This window comes from Pituophis catenifer, unplaced genomic scaffold (assembly GCF_029215685.1).
Source record: "Pituophis catenifer annectens isolate HBS135680 unplaced genomic scaffold, rPitCat1.0.hap2 SCAF_8, whole genome shotgun sequence".
Lineage (NCBI taxonomy): Eukaryota > Metazoa > Chordata > Lepidosauria > Squamata > Colubridae > Pituophis > Pituophis catenifer.
This window is the reverse complement of record NW_027256888.1, coordinates 76,814,258-76,830,779: the sequence shown is the minus strand read 5'-3', so window position 1 is coordinate 76,830,779 and position 16,522 is coordinate 76,814,258. Positions and strand designations below refer to the sequence as shown.

The following is a 16,522-nucleotide window of genomic DNA, read 5'->3' as shown; positions in this document are numbered from 1 at the left end:
ACATCAACAGTGCTAGGAGTGGGGTTTGTTGTTCCCTATTTATATACAATAGCTTGCCTTGCCAGTGTTGATTAGTATATGGTTTCTCCTTGGTACTTCCTGGATTTGAGTCAAGCTCAAGGAGCACCTAGTGCAGGGGTCGGCAACCTTAAACACTCAAAGAGTCACAAAGGTCCTAACCGGAAACCCCCGTTCAATTCTGGAGCCGACCGGAAGTCCTGTTCCCCCATCATAGTCTCCTCCTAGTGCAGCATCCTTTTTCCTCTACTGACCGGAAGTCCGATTCCCCCACCATAGTCTCCTCCTAGCATGGCATCCTTTTTCCTCTAACTGTCCTAACCGAAAGCCCGATCAATTGTGGAGCCGACCAGCAAAAGGGAGCTGCAGCAGAGGGATGAAAGAGCCACATGCGGCTCCAGAGCCACAAGTTGCCGACCCCTGACCTAGTCCATCCAGACGGAAAACTCCCACCAACCAAAAGATACCCAGAGGAAGGGAAACAGTTCTCTCTTCACCGCTGCTTTGTAAGTTGCTCCACTTCGACTTGAAGGCTGTTGATCTTGTCCCCAAATTCCTCCTTGAAGAGCCGATTGTCCTCCTGCAGAGACTGGCGCTCCCGCTCGGACAGCTGCAATCTGGGTATGAGCCATATGAACTTGTGATAAAAAACAAAAGCTATGGTAGGGGGGGGAAGACCAAATTGAAACCATAAATAAAAGGAAAGGGCAGAATTGAGCGATGAGAGGGATGAGCGTGGGAACGAGAAGGAGGGCGGGGACGAGAAACGAAGTCTAACGAAGGACTAAAAAAAAATAAAAAATTAAACAATGGCTGAGGTGAACCAGGCAGAAGGAGCATGTCTCTTTTCCATTTTTTTTTATTCTATTACTACAGTTTACAGTCATTAGATGATAAACATAAAACATCACTTTTATTTATCCATAGTCAAAGCAAATCTCAAGTACAGGGTAATGTGAAAAGGTCTTTGTGGGTTCTTTGTTACGTTACACTGCAGCTTTATTATACAACTGGAACTTGCGTCAAGGGGTATCTAGGTTATTAGTGCATTTGTCTAGCCTCATTCACAACTGTTACATCGGGGGAAGCACGCGAGGGTCCCAGATCGAAGGCAAAGTTGTGGGCTGTTCGTTTTAGGGTTCCCAGACTATTTCGGGGGGGGGGGGCTGCTCAACGAGAAGAAAGGGGGCAAAGGATACTATCACAACACACAAACTGATTTTTGGCTACTTGAAATCCACCAACTGGGGAGAGGGGGGGGGCAAATACGTAAGGTGAAAGCTTCACCGGATGGTGGTCAGGTAGAACGAATCGTTCTTCCAAAATAAGGACCACGCCTGCCTTTCCCCTTCTGAAACGGGCTCAAGAAGTCAGTCCGCCAAGTGGCACCATCGCCAAGGTAGGACCTTCCAAATACTCGAGAGGGGATTCTTAGGAACTATCTCTGGGTGGAAAACAGAGAGATCTGTTCCAGGTGGGCCACCTGTACGTTCAAACTGGCCTTTTATTAATGGTCGGTTGGCCGCTGCAGAGGGACTTGAGGCATCGGTTGCAGGGGTGGGATTCAACCGGTTTGGACCGGTTCGAGTAAACTGGATGCTAATTTTACATCTGGTTCGCCGAACCGGTAGTTGCAAGGACTGGCTGACCCCGCCCACCCTGCTCCTCCCCACCCAGAAGTCTCCAAGTGGCCCATTTTGGATGCAAGTTAAGTGCAGAGCCCATGCAGAGGCTCTGGGAGGGCGAAAAATGGGCCTCCCGGAAGTACTGGAAGTGCGACCATTTCCGGCCTCCAGAGGGCCTCTGGTGCCTGGGGGAGGCCGTTTTCACCCTCCCAGAGGCTCAAGGAAAGCCTCTGGAGCCTGGGGAGGGTGAAAAACAGGTCTACCAGAAGTCTGGAAATGGGACCCTTTCCAGCCTCTGGAGGGCCTCCAGAGCCTGGGGAGGCTGTTTTCACCCTCCCGGAGCCTTGAGGACAGCCTCCGGAGCCTGGGGAGGGAAAAAAACGCCCCCCCTCCGCCGTGGTGCAAGAGGCCGAGTAGGCCACATCCCCCCCTCCAGCAACCGGGCAGAGAACCGGTTGCTAAAATTTTTCAATCCCATCCCTGAGGGTTGGCGGGGGTAAAGAGGTGCCCATTGGCCCATCAAAGCTCAACCTTTGTCACAAGGGCGAGAAGCATCAGTGCAGTGGTGGGTGGCTACCAGTTCGCCCTGGATCGGGTGAACCTGTAGCGGTGGCGGCGGGAGATTCCGCCCACCCGCCCAGATGCTTCTGCACATGTGCAGAAGCATTGCACGCACATGAGAGAATCGGTAGCGAGAAGTTTTGAAACCACTACTGCACCAGTGGGATAATTTCTACCCTAGAGAAATTCTGCAAAGGTGACCTTCTCTGCTCCCGCTGGAATCGAGCGGGACCTGAGCCCCTTGTGAGGATCGTCTCTCACACAGTGAGTGAAGAACAACAAACCTAGGAGTTAATTCCCAATTGGTTGCAAAAGCCGGAGGAAAATAGCCTACACAAAAGAGAAGGGCAAGCAGCCTGTTTTACAGAGCAGAGAGGAGAAAATGATACAGGAGGGCATTGTCTATCTAAGGCCTGTCTGTCTATATTCCTATCTTTTTTTTTTTTTTTTTGCATGTTCCCATTTTCCTGGAGCAAGCAGAGGTGATTTATATAGGATGAAACTATTTCAATCCTAATGGGAACTTAGAAGAAGACCCCCCCCCCCCCATTAAATAGGGATGTGTGCAAGGTTTTATGCTTCCCTAAATCCTCAACCAATAAAGCCCAAAGTATCTCCTAGGAATGCTGGAGAAACATTTGGAGGGCACTTGGTTGCAGAACAACTATTAAAGATGGGGGTGGGTGGGAAATAGTTTGGATAGTTTGAAAAATGTTGATAATTCTCCACACACTCTCTTACAATCACCTTGGATTTCATCAGAATTAGGAAAAGAAAAGAAAAATACACTGTTGGGTTACAGCATGGTGTTTTAGTAGACTTTCTAAGGCTTAGATGCTCTTTTGCTACAATTCCTAGCAAATCCCTTTTTGATTAAGATCACTCCGAAGCAAATGTTAATAGTGGCCAGAGATAGCTTTAAATGATGGCCAAAATTATTTTTCACTGTAGTTGCTTTTAGTCAAAGAGTGATTTGCAATAAAACACTACCGATTCTGTTTATCTTTTATATATATATATATATATATATATATATATATATATATATATATATATATATATGAAAGAGACAATGATTCAGTCTTTTCTAAAAGAGCAAGGGAAGGCAAGACACACGTATTATAAAGGTCAACCAGGAAATGAGGATCACTATATTTTTAGAGAGAAAAGGCAGAGGTAGAAGTCAATGCAGAGGGAAATAAGGGTTTTTACCAATTTAAAAAATAGCTAACAGCTAGATTTTGCATCCATGTCACCTAAAGGGGGACGAATAAATCATTTCCCCTGTTATGAAAGTGGCCTGTGCCAGCTGGCCTTGTTATCTTAGCCCGTCCTCCTCGGATTGCTAAAAAAAAAAAAATTCCGATTACAACTCTTGAGCAATGAAAATTAATGTGATTTGCATCGTCTGAACTCGGGGGGTGGGGGAGAGGGAGTCTTCTGAATTATTCCTTAAATACCCATCTGCCCACCGGCTACATCAAACAAAAAGGATTTTGGTCGTTCGGATGGATCGATAGGTAGCCTTAAAAAGGAAATTGTCGCAAAAGAGAGCGGGACGAGGGAAGTGTTCTCAACTGCAAGCCGAGCAAAAGAAAAGGCAAGCAACGGCGAGTCCAGATGGAATTGACTCCATCTCTCCGGTTCTCTCCAATAATTTTCAACCGGCTTCAGTTGGAGGGGATTTTATTCCTGGGAATGGGAATATCCCGCTTAAGGGAAGGTGCTTTGCAGCCCCAACACCCCCCCCCAGCCTTTCAAATCAATTTCAATTTACAAAACATCCCGAGCCAACTAAGTCTCAGGTAGAAAATTTTGCAGTGCAGATAAGCTTTTGGTGAATAACGGCCAAATGTTCCGAAAAAGCAACTTCTAACCCTGGTGTGTGTCTGTCCCGTTTAGGATCAAGTGGGGGACACCACATCTACAAAAACCGTGGTTTCCTACAGGCTCCCAAACTTCTCTGCCTGTTTTTTCACCCCCTCCACCTACTTCACAACAGGGAAACCAAGAATTTCTTCCTTTGGAGTTGAACATTTGGGGCGAGGAAGGAACATTGCTATACTTTTCTATATCATGTAGTAAAGGCTAAAAGGAAAAAAAAAATGTCTAGTATACAATTGCATGTACATAGTCACAAATCAGATTTTATCTTATCTTCTTTCTGGAGTACACGCTGATCGAATTGCTCCTATTTTAATAAAGTTTTTAAGCGTTAACAGGGGGGAAAGGAAAGCCAGAAGTTTAATTTTTCTATTTCTGAATAAAACCTTTTAAAAAAAAAAAAAAAATCCCATCAAATTCCACGTCAACTTTTGTGACAACATGTAAATCTGACATCTAAATTCTCGATTTTTTTGTTTTTGCTCTTCGCTCGTGAACGGAGCTTTTGATGTCAGAGTTGCGATGCGATCGGCTGCCCAAAATTAAAATGTCTAGTGAGGCTTCTGAATTAATTTGTTTGCTGCGCTATTTAAGGTTTTTGCCTGTTTCACCAAATCCTTTTCGCTGTTAAGGCGGGGGAAGGAAATAAAAATGATATGTGGAAAATGGGGGTTGGAGTAGAGAAAATACGTAATAAAAAAGAATACCAATTAATCGAACAGATATCAGAGGTTATGTATTACAGTACTTTAAATAAACACAGCTGAAATATAATTACCTCTTGATCTTCATTTCGTAAGAAGGCCCATTAACACATACCTCAAATAAAGTTACGTATTTTCAAAGTCGAAGAGCGATGTATATGTTTCAGAATCCTTTGCAGGTAGTCCTCGACTTACAACCTTTTCTGTTTAGTGACCATTTGAAGTTACAATGGCACTGGAAAAAACGACTTACGACCGTTTTTCATACATGACTACTGCAGCATCCCCATTGTCACATGATCAAAATTCAGACGCTTGGCAACTGATTCATATTTATGACGGTTGCAGAGTCCCACGGTTACATAATCCCCTTTTGCGACCTTCTGACAAGCAAAGTCAATGGGGAAGCCAGATTCACTTAACAACCGGGTTACTACTTTAAGTGACTCACTTAACAAATGTGGCAAGAAAAGTCGTAAAACAGGCCGAAACTCACTTAACAACTTTCTCGCTTAGCAACAGAAATTTGGGGCTCGATTGTGGTTGTTTAAGTCGAGGACTACCTGAACTGTCAAATGTTTTCTCAAATTGCAAGCATTTAATTTATGTGGTCCAACTCAAACATCTCATTAAGCCACAATGCGATATGCTAGGTCCATGATGGCAAACCTATGGCACGCGTGTCACAGGTGGCACACGTAGCCATATCAGTGGGCATGCCAGCTAATTTTTGGGCTTTCTGGGCCCACCAGAAGTAGGGAGACAGGCTGTTTCCTGCCTCCGGAGGATGGGTGGGGAAGGCCCATTTTTCTTTCTCACCTGGCTCCAGAGACTCGGCTGGCTACAGCAAAAAACGTCACTTCCAACCAGAAGTTGGGAAATGGGCCATTTTGGGCCTCTGGAGGGCCTCCGAGGAGGTGGGGAAGGCTGTTTTCGCCCTCCCCAGATGCATAGAGAGGATCTGGAGCCAGGTGAGAGAGGAAAACGGGCCTACCGGGCCATCGCATGCCAGGAGAGGCGGGTGGGGAGGGAGAGTTGCATGTGCATGCGTGGGGCAGGGCGCATAGAATTATGGGTGTGAGCACATGTACGTGCGAACCTTCCCTGCCCCCCCCCCTTCGTGGCACGCGATGGCAAAAAGGTTAGCCATCACTGTGCTAGGTGATCTTAGCATGCCATAGAACCCAACCATCATGGATTGTAAATGATGGTTATGGCCTGCCATGGTGTGTGATGCCAATTATCGGTGGAATATTGAATAAACCCCGTTATGCATCCATTTCATAGCACATTATAGCAATTAGATCTCAGTCTATAAGGAAATGGAGAACATACAATTACATCCTGACTTTTCCGATTTTCTTGTTGCCAAAACTTACTGTGCACATAAGATTTAAGAGGGTACCTGTAGATGGCAGTAGAGAGTTACAAAAACATCCAGCTCTTTGCTGCTCTCTAAAGCAGCTGTGGATTTTTGCGGAATCCAAGTGATTTACTTATCCACAACCTTTTTGTGACTTGGAATTCTGGGAAAAAGCTGGGCTGAAGTTCTATCAGTGCTATTACCGTGTTTCCCTGAAAATAAGACCCTGTCTTATATTTTTTTGAACCCCGAAATAAGCACTTGGCCTTATTTTCGGGGAGGTCTTATTATTTTGGGGCGCGTGGAGCAAGATGGGGCTCCTCTTGCTGTCTTACCTGATTTCCAGCTCTGTGTTTAAATATTTTTGGGGAGGGCTTATTTTCGGGGGGGAGGCTTATTTTAGCGCATGCGCTCAAAAGCCCGATTGGGCTTATTATCAAGGGATGTCATATTTTCGGGGAAACAGGGTATATAACACGCAGCTCAATATTTCCCAAGTTTTCTGCCACAGAAAACAAGACACGTGCAAGAAACAAGTTTAGAAAACCTAAGTGCTATTTTCATGTAACCCGTGTTGTGGCTCCGTTACCGGAGCCTGTGTCATCGTCAGGAGAGGACTCCGAGAGTGAAGGGGAGGAGTTGGCAAGTCCTCCCTCTCCAGGACCCTCCTCTCTGGCAATGCCTTCGGTGTCCGCCGAAGGGCAAGAGATAGGGCCGGGGCCAAGCACGTCCACGCAGCCACAGATGGACAGTGATGAGGGTAATGAGTCTTGGCTGGACCCACGCCAGCGTCGCAGAGATAAGCGTGCGCAACAGAAGAAAGGGCGTGCCCGAGATTAGGCTGAGTCACTGGACCACACCCCAGAGGATATAAAAGGGAGCGTGGTGGCCAGTCAAACCTTGTGACGAACAAAGCTGAAAGCTTCCACACCATTCTGCATTGCCGGACTTTTGCTTTAAGACTGGATTATCTCTGTACTTGATTGTAATTATTGAGCTGCTTTCCTTTAATGTATCAGAAGTGGGGAGAAGTTATCTCTCCTCTTTGTAAATAATAAACTCTTGGCAGGCAGCCACTAGGTTGTTGCCAAGTTCCGTTATCATAAGGAAAAGGATTTTGCCGGCTGGTTTGGTCTTTAACTCCTGAACATCTGTTGGTGTGTATGCGTGGGGTTGGGGACAGAACACCAAGGATGAACAAAAGGATGAATATAAATCAACATAATAGCTTGCTTGGATAAACCGGTTTCATGTTTTACCTCTGTTCAAGCAGTTTAATTGTAGCGGCCATTTGACTGGTCTTCTCCTCCAAACGGCTGTTCAATTCACTCTTCTGTTTCATTCCCAGGTCTGAACTCTTAAAAAAAACCAGAGAGAGCAATAAAACTATGTTTACTTATCTTTAAAGGTTATGAGGTCACATTTAATACAGGAGCAACAATCACCATGTGCAAATTATTTGCATTTATTTTGCAGTGCTGTAGGCCCATCTCATCTGATTTAATGCCTCTAGATGTAATTGTGAGATGGCTCTCGGAGTCTTAGTGGACAACCAGCTGAATATGAGCCAGCAGTGTGCGGAGGCAGCCAAAAAAGCCAACGCAATCCTAAATTGCATTAACAAAGGGATACAATCAAGATCAAGTGAGGTGCTAATACCACTCTATAAAGCCTTAGTAAGACCACACCTAGAGTACTGCATCCAGTTTTGGTCACCACACTATAAAAAAGATGTTGAGACTCTAGAAAAAGTGCAGAGAAGAGCAACCAGGATGATTAGAGGACTGGAAGCTAAAACATACAAAGAACGGTTTCAGGAACTGGGCATGGCTAGTCTAGTGAAGAGAAAGACCACGGGAGACATGATAGCAGTCTTCCAATACTTGAGGGGCTGCCACAGAGAGGAAGGGGGTCAAACTATTTTCCAAAGCACGTGAAGGCCAGACAAGGAATAATGGATGGAAACTGACCAAGGAGAGATTCAACCTACAAATGAGGAGGAATTTTCTGACAGTGAGAACCAGGGATGAAATGCTCCCGGTTCGGACCAGATTGGGCGATCTGGTAGTGATTGTGGCAGGTGGTTCGGAGAACTGGTAGCAATGGCGGCGCGAGGCTCCTCCCACCTGCTCAGGTGTCATTACTTCCTGCTGTTTTTAAAAGTAAAAAAAAAGGCTCTGAGGATCATGTGCCACAGCTGTGATTGTAAGAGCCTTTTTTTTTTTTTACTTTTAAAAGCATTTTGTTTTACAACCTATTCAGCGGGCTGCTTTAGATCATGAAAACCAGTCAAACCTTTTAGAGGCCCGAAGATTATTTTGCAAAATGTGCCATTGGTAATATTGGTTTCAGATGACAGAAGGAAAACAATTGAATATGCGTATCCCCATTTTTCTTGCTTCTAACGATGAGGGGGAAAGTGGAATTTGCAACGGAGACAGTTTGCAAACTCTCTCGGCTTTCAACCCAGGATTAAGAGAGTGTTTACTTCATGCTTAAACCAGCCCTGTGTGGAGAAATTGCAGAAATTCTTCTGTCTCTAAGGAGCCATCTTACCCCACGTGGATTAGGCTGCTCCATATTCTTTAATCACATCAACCAAAAGAAAAAGAGTAAAGAGTTGTAGTGATGGCAAGCTTTCTAACTACCGTATTTTTCCGAGTATGACACACTTTCCCCCCCCAAAAGAGGATAAAAATGTGGGTGTGTCTTATACACCGAATGTAGCCCCGCCCACCCACCGGCCCCCACCCTTTGGCCTCTGCCTCCCAGCAATTTACCTCCTTGCAGCAAACAGCAAACAGCCTGTTTCAGCTTCAGTACAGTCTGATAAGCACAAGCAGCTGATTGTCGGTCCCGACCCTCAGCTGTTTCAGGCTGCGGGGATTGCCATTGCCTATAGCTGCGCAGGCCTCCGCTGTTTGCTGCAAGGAGGCAAATTGCTGGGAGGCAGATTTTTTTTTTCTTGTGCTAATCAGGCTGTGCTGAAAATGAAACTAAAGCAGGCTCTTTGCTGTTTGCTGCAAGGAGGCAAATTGCTGGGAGGCAGAGGCAGGGTTTTTTTTCTTGTTTTCCTCCCCCCAAAAGGTAGGTGAGTCTTATAGTCCGGAGCGTCTTATACTCCGGAAAATACGGTAAGCCATCTTATTCTCCCTTGTCCATGACCTCCATTTCTCCCATATGGAAGCGAAGAGGATGAGGCAGGGCCCTGCAACTAACCCATTCCTGTTGTTTTACCTGCAGCTTGAAAGAAAGTTCAAGTTTTAGGGCCCTGAGATCATCTAGCTGTTGCCTGAGCACCACAAGAGCATCCTGCTTCTCGCAAACGTCTTTTTCCAGCATCTTCATAGCCAGCTCCATCTCCTGTCTCATTCCGATCTGCATTTCAAGCTCTTTTTCCACATCCTAAAAGCAGGCACGCACATACAGACGTGACAGGTGAGGGCCTGAAGGTCTGAAAGACTCTTTCCCCCACAATCAGAAATCACTACAATTCAAGAAATGGTAGCTACGGGGGAAGTGTGACCTTTTCCGTTCCTGCAGAAGATGGAGGAACATATGAATTCTCCGTGCTGACTCTAAGAGAGGGGAAAGCTTAGCTATCTACAAGGAAAGTCAGAGCAGGCCTTTTCCAACACTGACAATGATAAAAGGTATTATGGCATGAACATACCGGGGCATCAAACCAATATTTAAAACTGAGAGAGTGGAAACTGGCATGTAAAAAGCTTCACGTCTTAATAAATGGGGTCATTTTTTACAAGCAGTTCACACTTTTTCACAAGCAGGTCACATTTTCTGAGGTATTTTCTTTGCAAAGGCGTTCAATGTGAGAAAATGATGTTCAACTCTTTTCCTGATATTAGAATCATTCTGAACCTTTGTGTGTGTGGGTGTACACATATGCATACATGCATACACGTACACGTACATACAAACACCAATTTGGAAAAGCAACAAGGTAAAACCAGAGAAAAGAAAAAACCAGAAAGTCCAGTTGCCTCTTGAAAAAAAGCACCTTTGGGACAACCATGATCTGGATGACTGAGAATCTCCATGGACATTTTTCTCTCTCTCCCCCCCCACTCCCTCCCCCTCTCTCTCCCCTTCTGTCTCTCTCTCTCCCCTTCTCTCTCCCTCCCTCCCTATCTATCTACCTACTTACCTACCAATTATCTTCATCCTCTATCTATCTATCTATCTATCTATCTACTACCTATCTACCTACCTACTTACCTACCTATCATCTCCATCCATTATCTATCTGTCTGTCTGTCTGTCTGTCTATCATCTCTATCCATTATCTATCTATCTATCTGTCTGTCTGTCTGTCTATCTATCTATCATCTCCATCCATTATCTATCTATCTATCTATCTATCTATCTATCTATCTATCTATCTATCTATCTATCTATCTATCTATCTATCATCTCCATCCATTATCTATCTATCTATCTATCTATCTATCTATCTATCTATCTATCTATCTATCTATCTATCATCTATCTACCTACCTACCTACCTACCTACCTACCATCTCTATCCATTATCTATTTATCTATTTATCTATTTATCTATCTATCTATCTATCTATCTATCTATCTATCTATCTATCTATCATCTATCTACCTACCCACCTACCTACCATCTCTATCCATTATCTATTTATCTATTATCTATCTATCTATCTATCTATCTATCTATCTATCTATCTATCTATCTAACTATCTATCTATCTATCTATCATCTACAGTCAGGTCCAGAAATATTGGGACATCGACACAATTCTAACATATTTGGCTCTATACACCACCACAATGGAGTTGGAATGAAACAAACACAATGTGCGTTAACTGCAGACTGTCAGCTTTAATTTGAGGGTATGTACATCCAACTCAGGTGAATGGTGTAGGACTTACAGCAGTTTGTATATGTGCCTCCCACTTTTTAAGGGACCAAAAGTAATGGGACAATTGGCTTCTCAACTGTTCCATGGCCAGGTGTGTGATATTCCCTCATTACCCCAATTACAATATGCAGATAAAAGGCCCAGAGTTCATTTCAAGTGTGCTATTTGCATTTGGAATCTGTTGCTGTCAACTCTCAAGATGAGATCCAAAGAGCTGTCACTATCAGTGAAGCAAGCCATCATTAGGCTGAAGAAACAAAACAAACCCATCAGAGAGATAGCAAGAACATTAGGCGTGGCCAAAACAACTGTTTGAAACATTCTCAAAAAGAAGGAATGCACTGGTGAGCTCAGCAACACCAAAAGACCCGGGAGACCATGGAAAACAAGTGTGGTGGATGACCGAAGAATTCTTTCCCTGGTGAAGAAAACACCCTTCACAACAGTTGGCCAGATCAAGAACACTCTCCAGGAGGTAGGTGTATGTGTGTCAAAGCCAACAATCAAGAGAAGACTTCACCAGAGTGAATACAGAGGGTTCACCACAAGATGTAAACCATTGGTGAGCCTCAAAAACAGGAAGGCCAGATTAGAGTTTGCCAAACAACATCTAACAAAGCCTTCACAGTTCTGGAACAAGATCCTATGGACAGATGAGACCAAGATCAACTTGTACCAGAGTGATGGGAAGAGAAGAGTATGGAGAAGGAAAGGAACTGCTCATGATCCTAAGCATACCACCTCATCAGTGAAGCATGATGGTGGTAGTGTCATGGCGTGGGCATGTATGGCTGCCAATGGAACTGGTTCTCTTGTATTTATTGATGTGACTGCTGACAAAAGCAGCAGGATGAATTCTGAAGTGTTTTGGGCAATATTATCTGCTCACATTCAGCCAAATGCTGCAGAACTCATTGGACAGCGCTTCACAGTGCAGATGGACAATGACCCAAAGCATACTGCAAAAGCAACCAAAGAGTTTTTGAAGGGACAGAAGTGGAATGTTATGCAATGGCCAAGTCAATCACCTGACCTGAATCCCATTGAGCATGCATTTCACTTGCTGAAGACAAAACTGAAAGGAAAATGCCCCAAGAACAAGCAGGAACTGAAGACAGTTGCAGTAGAGGCCTGGCAGAGCATCACCAGGGATGAAACCCAGCGTCTGGTGATGTCTATGCGTTCTAGACTTCAGGCTGTGATTGACTGCAAAGGATTTGCAACCAAGTATTAAGAAGGGAAAGTTTGATTTATGATTATTATTCTGTCCCATTACTTTTGGTCCCTTAACAAGTGGGAGGCACATATGCAAACTGCTGTAAGTCCTATACCGTTCACCTGAGTTGGATGTACATACCCTTAAATTAAAGCTGACAGTCTGCAGTTAAAGCACATTGTGTTTGTTTCATTCCAACTCCATTGTGGTGGTGTATAGAGCCAAAGATGTTAGAATTGTGTTGATGTCCCAATATTTCTGGACCTGACTGTATCTATCATCTCCATCCATTATCTATCTATCTATCTATCTATCTATCTATCTATCTATCTATCTATCTATCTATCTATCTATCATCTCCATCCCTTATCTATCTATTTATCATCTATCTATCTATCTATCTATCTATCTATCTATCTATCTATCTATCTATCTATCATCTATCTATCTATCATCTATCTATCACCTCCTTGTTGCTTTTCCAAAAAGTACTGAAGACATGGGTTTATCAGTGGGGAGCAGGGATTGTCGGAACCTCAGAACAGATCATAAGTTTGGGGGGAGGGGAGTCTATTGTAACTTTGAACAGTCGCTAAGCGACCAGTTTTAAATTGAGGACCACCTATATCTATTGTGACACCTTTCTTTTTCTTGTGCCATATTCATCATCGGACGTCAGTGGTCATGTTGGCGATCCTATTTTTATCAGCAGCCGCACGAAAAAGTGCTGCTGAGTTTTGTCCAAACCAGTCCCTTAGATTTTAAAGCCATGATCTTCTTCTTCTGCCTAGAAACCTTTGGCCTGGTAGATAAATGGGACATGGGCACATTTTTCCTCATTTTCCTATTCTCTGGGAACATACCAATAGGTAATGAAACCCGAGACTGTTTTTCTGATAAATGGACATTAAACATTAAAGCCAGAAAATGGATACTTTTGATTTTTGTGACATTGATGAATTCCAAATTCCAGGATCCCTGTACCCTGACTATGCTGGGCTGAACTTACAAGGAGTTGTAATTCTGCCCTAGCTTCTCTTCACCTGTTAACTACCTTACCAGTCTTAATTGCGTTTCCTCTTTCAGCTGTTTCCTAGCTTCGGTGAGGGCATGCCCATCTGCAGTTCGATCTTGCTTATTTACCTATAATTAAGATGTCAATCAAGCCAAGAGAAGGGAAAGAGGATAAGTCACAGAGATGACGTCCAGAATCACTTGATGGTGAAATGGACAGCATGTACATTTAATAAACAAATAATAAATAAATGACGGAGATTAGTGCTGTCTCTTCTAAGCACAAAGTTAATAATTGTTCTGTCCCCCAATGTACCTGCAATGTACTGGCTGGGGAAGAGAACATGTTGTAAAAATGCCAGAATCCTCTCAGTTAACACCAAATGTGTGACAATATGAAGACTCTCTGAGAATCTTCACATTAACCCCCAAAGCTAACAATTTCTTTTCTTTGGACTTTTTAAATCCCACCTTTATTATATTTACAAATAACTCAAGGCACTGAACTTACCTAATATCCTCCCTTCCTCTTATTTTCCCCACAACAACAACAACCCTATGAGGTGATGAGTTGGGCTGAGAGAAAGAGTGACAGAATCTGTAACATGGCTCATTTGATAGGATCTCTTTATTTTCAGTCACTCTTCCGCTTTCTGCTTATGTTTTGTGTTATCTGTCATCCTCGCTTAACTATAGTGAAATTGGGATCAGAACTTCCGTCAGAAAAGTGATTTGGCTGTAAAGTGCGACATCACATGGCTGCACCACTTAAGAGATGGCAGTTTGGTTGTCCATCTGTTGATGGAATTGTTTGTGGAGTGCCAGGCACAGACACTGACCTATAACCAGCCTATGAACCAGGGGTGAAATCCATCAGGTTCTGACAGGTTCTGGAGAACCAGTAGTGGAAGTTTTGAGCAGTTTGGACAACTGGTAGCGGAAATTTTGAGTAGTTCGGAGAACTGGCAAATACCACCTCTGACTGGCCCCAGAATGGGATGGGAATGGAGTTTTTGCAATATCCTTCCCCCAGGAGTGGGGAGGGAATGGGGATTTTGCAGTATCCTTCCCCTGGAGTGGGGTGGGAATGGGGATTTTGCAGTATCCTTCCCCTGCAGTGGGGTGGGAATGGAGATTTTGCAGTATCCTTCCCTTGCCATGCCCACCAAGCCACGCCCACAGAACCGGTAGTAAAAAAAATTTGGATTTCACCACTGCTATGAACCCCTCAGAATCAAAAATCAACTGAGGAGCCTTGGTAGTACAGTGGTTTAATGCACCCTGTAATTAATATAGCTGCCTGCAATTTCTGCAGGTTCGAATCTTACCAGGCTCAAGGTTGACTCAGCCTTCCACCCTTTCTAAGGTAGGTTAAATGAGGACCCAGTTTGTGGGGGCATTAAGCTGACTTTGTATAAATATATACAAAAGTATGAAGGCTATTGCTTAACGCATTGTAAGCCGCCCTGAGTCTCCGGAGAAGGGCGGCATATAAATAAAACAACAACAAAAAAAACCTGTGAAGCCAACCACAGACAACCAACCCACACAATTCCCCTCAACAGCAGTTCGCCTCCCAATGACCCTGAGGTAATCTCCTTATCACAAGATCCCTTACAAGATTAACTGATGACTCACATCTGACCCCTCACAAGAACCTCACTTGACACACCCACACCTGAAGTCCTTAAAACAAAAGAACACCGACACTGACATCCCCTAAACTTCAGTGAAGATATTACCGAGCCTGGTAACGAAATGTTCGGAAACCAACCCACAAGCTTAGAGAACCAACCTTCACCCTCATCCTACACCCGAGCTACAGATATTCGCCACTACTGCCAATAAAGAGGTCTTATCAATGAACCATGTTACAGAAGCATACGTGAATGTGAAAACAATCCTCAGTTGCTATGTATGTAACGTGTGCATAAATCCTGACCTTTCGGTTGGATTCCAAAATGTATGAACTCTCCTCTTTGACTCGCTCCATTTCTTCTTGCAGTGTTATAATTCTGTTGTTGGCGACGGCAAGCTGCGTTAAACACAAGAACACAAATGAAAAGGCAAAATCTACTATGATTGTCACTTTCAAATAATTTGGAGTTGGGGGCTACAAATCCACCTGCAGCTCCATATACAGTACAGTAGTGTCCAAAATTGTGAGAACCTTTTGGGGAAAGTGTATTTTTGAGGTTTAATGGCTAATAACACCACTTTTTTTTTGGAGTTTCAAGATCATCCTATTCCACTGATGGAATGGCCTGGGAATAGCCCAGACCTTAACCCAATTGAAAATCTATGGAGCAGACTAAAAAAAAACCTGTTAGCCAGAAGCGACCCAGCAATCAAACCCAGTTAATAGAAGCTATCATTCAATCTTCGTTTCACATAATAACAGCTGCAGAACTAAAAGACTTGGTTCACTCCATGGGAAGACCTTGTAAGGCCGTCATTCATGCTAAAAGTTATCCAACTAAGTATTAACTGACACAGTGATAATTTTTGTATCTCTCGTTTTTTCTATGGTGATAATTTTTGTTTATCTCGTTTTTTCTACATGTTTCACTTTTCTTCTTTATACTGTAACTGCTATTCTAATAGCAAATCCTTCATAAAAGTTATTGCATTACATTCCTGATTAAATTATCGTTCCATGGATATATAATTTTATGGTACTACTCCAAAAAAATGTGGTGTTATTCGCTAGTTTTAGAAAATACACTTTTCCCAAAAGGTTTCCACAATTTTGGCCATCAGTACTTGTTAGTGCTCTGCACTAATGGATAGTTGTTAACTGCAGGGGAAAAAAATTGCAACCAGCCTGCCTTTCCATTGAGGACCCGTATAGTGCATGAACCAGAAGGAGGGCTGACAAAATATCTGCAGACCCCCAACATCCTGGACATAAATTGTTTCAACTCCTCTTCTCAGGATGCAATTATAGGGCATTGCATGCCAAAACAATAAGGCAGTTTTTTCCCTCGTGCCATCACTTTGCTGAACACTTAATTCTTAAGTATCTTTTCTTTTATGCACCAAGACAAATTCCTTGTGTGTCCAATCACACTTGGCCAATAAAGAATTCTATTCTATTCTATTCTATTCTATTCTATTCTATTCTATTCTATTCTATTCTATTCTATTCTATTCTATTCTATTCTATTTTCTATTCCATTCCATTCCATTCCATTCCATTCCATTCCATTCCATATTTTCTATTCTAT

The 16,522-nt window shown here is 43.4% G+C and overlaps 1 protein-coding gene across 6 annotated transcripts in view; it reads right to left on the bottom strand.

Moving 5' to 3' along the window:
* Window positions 1–16,522, bottom strand: part of RUFY3 (RUN and FYVE domain containing 3) — an 80,435-nt gene that overhangs the window by 15,527 nt on the left and 48,386 nt on the right. For 3 of the 6 annotated variants that reach the window (XM_070949035.1, XM_070949038.1, XM_070949039.1), the window contains 5 exons: window positions 15,238–15,330; window positions 13,341–13,424; window positions 9,393–9,560; window positions 7,415–7,512; window positions 516–635 (listed from right to left, as the gene is read on the bottom strand). In XM_070949035.1, coding sequence (XP_070805136.1) covers window positions 516–635; window positions 7,415–7,512; window positions 9,393–9,560; window positions 13,341–13,424; window positions 15,238–15,330 — 563 coding nt within the window. Of the gene's footprint in view, window positions 1–515; window positions 676–4,576; window positions 4,713–7,414; window positions 7,513–9,392; window positions 9,561–13,340; window positions 13,425–15,237; window positions 15,331–16,522 lie in introns of those variants that run through there. The other 3 variants (XM_070949040.1, XM_070949041.1, XM_070949036.1) reach the window with 3 other exon arrangements.